The 6,000-nt window shown below is 46.5% G+C and overlaps 1 protein-coding gene across 3 annotated transcripts in view; it reads right to left on the bottom strand.

Annotated features, from left to right (window-relative positions):
- Nucleotides 1-952: 952 nt before the first annotated feature.
- PDE7B (phosphodiesterase 7B) overlaps nt 953-6,000 on the bottom strand; it is a 328,683-nt gene continuing 323,635 nt past the window's right edge. For all 3 annotated transcript variants that reach the window (XM_084777572.1, XM_084777571.1, XM_084777573.1), the window contains one exon: nt 953-4,681. In XM_084777572.1, coding sequence (XP_084633698.1) covers nt 4,467-4,681 — 215 coding nt within the window. In that variant the 3' untranslated portion in view covers nt 953-4,466. The remainder of the gene's footprint in view (nt 4,682-6,000) is intronic.

Genomic DNA, 6,000 nt, shown 5'->3' with positions numbered 1-6,000 from the left:
ATCTGTCCAGCCCCTGTAAGCAATCTCTTTTAATTGCCACAGCAGTAGGTGAGAAAGACTTGCAGTTTGGAAGCAATTTTGGAGTGATTCTTATTCACAGAACTGGGCATGAAACTCAGGGTGCTTCTGTTCCAGAAGGCTTTTCCCCTCTAGTGTTAGTCCTCTTGGAGGTGCTTTGGTTGATCTGCTATGGTAGTAGGTAGGCATGTCTCTGGCTGGGTGTGCTGGCATCCGCTTTAATCCTGGCCTTCACTCAGTATGGAGAACGGGCCGATTTCTCCCAGTTTGAGACCAGAATGGTTTACAAAAGAAACTAAAAAAGCAAAGTAAACCGGAAAGAAGCAGTCCTGGGCAACACCACTGTTTGACACAGCCAGCTATTCTGCCAGAGGGACCCAGGCCTCTTAGATCCCAGTGCGCAGCTCAGGCTCAGGTGTGCAGACACTCAGCACTGACTTGCATTTTCACTGCTCACATGTTTCACCTCCTTGACAGCTTTGGCTAGGGCCCCCCATGTTTGCCCAAACCATGTCTGCTCCTCACCTGGTGTACCACTGCGTTCTCCCCTTGATCTTGACTTTATGCTGCAGAACGTCCACGGCTGAGAAGCAGTTCTGCTTTCCCACGGGAGGCGTTCAGGGAACGGTGGGACTCGGAATAACAATCTTAATAAAAGGGGCACAGAGACTACATATGGAGTCTATATCTCATCCTCATGCATATGTGTGCCTGAGAACCAGAAAACCAGAGGATTCTGGGAAATGCAGAACACTTGGTGACAGATAGGGAACAAGTGATATCTTTATCCAGACAGACCGTTCTGTCTGGGGGAAGGACTCACACAGACCATGTTTACAATTGTGCTTTTTGAATGTTTCCTATCAAGAATGCTCCCATTTGGTTGGCTGGTGATGTGTTACTTGGGGAGAATCAAGATCTTTTTATACTGTGATATTTTTAAAGAAATTATCTTTATTTTTAAGTGTTCATCTGGATAGACATGCCAATGAATATGTCGGCCACATTTTGAGCAGAACTCACAAAGGTTTCCCCCCCCCCCCAAACATTACATGTGCACACAAGATGACACAATTTTACAGTCTTAAAAGAACAAAGCCTGAGGAAATGCGTGAGATACAAGCTCCTAACCAAATCCACGCCAGTGAGCATGTCTGGTGCAACAGGAAAGGCCACACAGCTGTTCTACAGGAGGGGCTGTCTGAAGACTTGAGGGAAGCTGTAAGCAGAGAGCGGGAGAAACAACTAGTTCCTACCTAACCTTACAGGGAAGTATGGGCTGGCAAGGTTTCATGTATCAGGTCTGATTGTTGGATGGCTGTAAAGAAAGTAGGCTCTGATTATCAGGCTTGGCAGTGTTCTCTCTCTCTCTCTCTCTCTCTCTCTCTCTATATATATATATATATATATATATATGTGTGTGTGTGTGTGTGTGCATATATGCATATATGTATGTATATACACATAAATACATATGTATATATACATATACACATATATACACATATACATACACACATATATATGCATACATATGTGTGTGTGTGTGTATGTGTGTGTGTGTCACTGAGCTCTTGACCTTGGTTTACTAAAAAAATAGTTCTTTGAGTTCTTCCTTTCCAAGCAACATAAGAATGAATTCATTAAGTCAACAATTCATGACCCATGTGCTAGGTGGGCTAGCAGATTAAGACTTCAAGGCTGTGTTGACACACGGAACAAGAGCCCTGTCTCCACTGCCAGTTGGACAACTTGTATTAAATTACTCCAAGAGAGCCATTAACAGGCAAACATGAGTTTTTTCACAGTTAATTTCTTCTTTGCCAACAAATGAGCAACTCAGGACAGTCCCAGACCGTACGGAAGGGCAGGTGCATCTACTTTGTGCATCAGGCAATATCTGATTTTTATTATACTTGCATTTTAACCACTGGATGTTTAGTAGTTTTATTTGTTGACTTCCTCCTTAAGACTAAATTGCAACATGAAAACCGTTCCCTTATAAACCTGGCACTACTAAGAATGCCCCATCCTAAGTTAATTACAATATGATTATAATTTAAGCCAAACCTACTTCCTAAACCCCAGGTAGAGATTTCATTGGCCCAAAACAATGTTTTCTTTACTGTTTCTATTTTGTCATCCTGAGCAATTGATTTCCTTGATTTCATCTCATGTGCATAAAACCAGACCACTCCTGTCCAGAGTAAGAGAGGGTGTGAAGCTGGAACCCATCTGCTGTGTTCTCACCCGAGGCCGTGCTTAGGCCCAGAGCTTCCTAACACCACAGCAATGAAGAAACACACACGTCAGTTCACAGCTGTACAGAAAACACACGCTAGTGTTAAGTTCCCACAACTCCCCTTCTTGCCTATACCTGTAATTTCAGCATTTCATCCACCTTTTCCTAAGTTCTTCATACGTGCTTCAGCCCCACGTCTGACAATCTTGCTTACTTCAATGAAAACATAATCAACTTTCCAATTCCTTCCAAAATCTTAAGTCTGCACACCCCAATCTCTCTCTAGGACCATATTCCAGACCAGTCAAGTTTTTAACGTTTCACTTGTATTATGAGAAAAAAAAAAAAAAAGACCCACATCAGTCACACTCAGGAAAAGAGAGCCAGCTGTCTCTATAAGCATGAGAATCAGCTGGGTCGAGGCAGAGATGCCCCCCTCTCTCACCAGGTAAAGAGGAACCCTGCACTGGCAGCCTCCGTCTAGCACTTGTTTACGCCAGAACTTTTAACGGCAAGGCTTGGCGCACAGTTTGGCTGAATAAGAATGCCACAACCCACTGGATTTTACAGCCACGTATGCAGAAGAACGGCAGCTGTCCCAGGCTGGCTCTGCTTGTTGCAGCCGTGATGAACCACACTGGCCTGCTCAGAAGGTAAAGGCTCTAACAAAACTGAAAGAATTTCTTTACTTAAATAATGTTAAATTCAGCTAAACAGTTGTTCACACGAAAGTATAGCAGGAAGAAAAGAGAAATATCCAGTTACTGTCGGCGCCAAAGAAATGCACACCAACCAACCATGGACCAAAGGGACTTTGGTATTGTGGCCATATCAGACAAAAGTGTGGCATGGAGCAGGGAGCAGGGTGTTCCCTGATGGCTAGGTGACTGGCTCACAGTAGGTGTTTGAGAGCTGCTATGTCTCCCGTGAGGCTGATGCACCTCGTGCTCCATAATAGGAGTCACATAAACACAAGCTTATCAGCTGGCTTGTTAAAACAGTGTGCAACATTGCTGCACTGGAGAGTGCCTTGCTTGTGCAAGGCACACTTGTGCCTTGCTGACAGGATATCATTAATCTGAGGAAACCATACTTGGTGCCACAGACTAAAAGCTATGGTCTCAAGAGGAATGCATGAGAAGTTTAAAAAAAAAAGTTTCCTTCAAGATGGTACTCGGTTTGGGCTTGTGACCTTATCAGGAAATCAGAGAGATGGTCATCGGGAACAGGCAGTTAGAAAGACATCTGTAAGGATTGAGGTTGGGCAGCATTGGGGAAGAGGAAAGAAGTTTAAAGTTAAGGCCTTTATCTGCGAACAACAGTATATTAATAAACTCTATACCATATTTACAAAACGCATTCTCTTGTATTAAAACTAACAGTATTCTGTTCACAGTGCCATTGTTTATACAGGTAGCAATCCCATAATACTCATGTATTTTGGCATGGGAATCAGTAGCGTTTGGTATTTACAGAAAAATGTACATATGTGACTATAAACAGGTCGCTGAATCCGTAAAAGACAGATTGGCTAGCGGTGCAAAGGAATGGCTGTCCAGCACCTTCCGCCGGCCGGGAGGGCAACCCGGGCTTCAGAAGCCGCAAAGGCGCCACCCATGTCTCTGACACAAAGTGGCCCAGAGTCAACAGCAAAACAAGGAACCCCCTCTTAGGTTTGGGTACACTGAGTATTCTTAGTCCAAAGTTTTAGACCCATTGTCTGGTGCATGAAATATAAAAGTTAAAAAGATTTATTATTATTTTATAATAATAATAATAACTATTATTAAAATAGAAGGTACTCTCTCACACACTCCTGTTTGTGCTCTGGCACTTAAGACCAATCTTGCAGGTTCCAAGTATGCTGGTGTTGTCATGCAGGTCTGCTGTCAGATGGCGAACCCGAAACTGCTCTGGACTTAGGGGCCACTGCCCGTCTGTGTGACCAAGGGCCAGAGGGAGCCGAGGCAGAAGCACCCTTTCCTTACTCCCAGTCTCTTCAGTCAGGCAAGCCGCCCCAGAAACAGCTCCAATGACAGGATGGGGCCGCTCATTTCGGCAGCTAATGCTGAGGTGACAATGGCTTCTGTACACTTGGATCAACGAAGGGAGGCGGTGAGCGCCAGGCGGGTGGCATTCGAAACCCAGAGTGGTGGGCTTGTGTCGAGGGCACGATGGCCGCGCTCCTGCGGACCCAGTGGCCGCCCTAGGGCGAGGCGCCTTCCATCTGCTCCAGGGTCTCAGGTGCGGGGCCCGCAGCGTCCTGGCCGCTGCCCCTGCGTCTGTGCTGCTTGGACAGCAGGCTCTTCCACTGCGCTTTGTTGTGGGCGAGATGGCTCAGCATGCTCTCCGACAAGGTGCTGTTTCCGGTGAACCGGGCCCACTCCCGAAAGAGCGGCTCCACGATGTAAGTCATGAAACCTGTAAAAACGCAAAGTCACAGGCGAGGTCACAAGTGGGGGTCAGACCCAACCTGCTTCACACACTTGGCCAAGACCCACAGTGTACTCAGCCAGGCATGGGTGGGCAAACCAGATGCAGTCCCTACACTCAGTTTTGTGGCTCCCACTTAAACTCTGAGTACCAACCAAACCCACGGAATTCTTGTGGTAAATGGCTTAACACCAGTTGAATGGTTAAAGCTCCTGACTTAAGTTAATGAACATTAGCTGCTATTATTTGCAGAGAGAGAAATGCAAAAAAGAAAAAGGGTATGAAACTAGCGAAGGCAGGTGGAGAAAGGAGGAAATGAATGCAGACAATTCCAGGAATTCAACCAAAAAGAACTCATTCAGGTTACCTGGCGGGATACTTTTTGGAGATTATTATTTTATACTATTGACTTGCTATCAATGACATCAGGCAACCACATTTTAAACAAAGTCGTGTGTGTGTATGTGTGTGTGTGTGTGTTGTAGTGTTCTTATGTATTTTTTGGGACAAGGTCTTGCTGTGTAGCCTAGGCTAGCCTCTTGCCTCAGCCTCCCAGATGCTGAGATTACAGGCATGAGCCACCATGCCCAGCTCTAAATATTCCCCATCAACACAGAGCTGGAAAACAGTGCTCGTTAGGGATTGAACCCAGAATCCTGCACATGGTAGGTAAGACGCTCTACCTCTGAGCCCATGCCCAGCTCCTTTGGCATACGCTAGGTAGACCCTGTATTGCTAAGCCCATGCCCAGCCCTTTCACACATGCTAGGTAGACCCTGTATTGCTAAGCCCATGCCCAGCCCCTTTGGCATACGCTAGGTAGACCCTGTATTGCTAAGCTCATGCCCAGCCCTTTCACACATGCTAGGTAGACCCTGTATTGCTAAGCTCATGCCCAGCCCTTTCACACACGCTAGGTAGACCCTGTATTGCTAAGCCCATGCCCAGCCCCTTTGGCATACGCTAGGTAGACCCTGTATTGCTAAGCCCATGCCCAGCCCTTTCACACATGCTAGGTAGACCCTGTATTGCTAAGCCCATGCCCAGCCCTTTCACACACGCTAGGTAGACCCTGTATTGCTAAGCCCATGCCCAGCCCTTTCACACACGCTAGGTAGACCCTGTATTGCTAAGCCCATGCCCAGCCCTTTCACACATGCTAGGTAGACCCTGTATTGCTAAGCCCATGCCCAGCCCTTTCACACACGCTAGGTAGACCCTGTATTGCTAAGCCCATGCCCAGCCCTTTCACACACGCTAGGTAGACCCTGTATTGCTAAGCCCATGCCCAGCCCTTTCACACACGC

Source organism: Acomys minous (genome assembly GCF_964271855.1).
Source record: "Acomys minous genome assembly, chromosome: 3".
NCBI classification, from domain to species: Eukaryota; Metazoa; Chordata; class Mammalia; order Rodentia; family Muridae; genus Acomys; species Acomys minous.
Note: the sequence above shows the minus strand (reverse complement) of the source record. Positions and strands in the feature narration are given on the sequence as shown.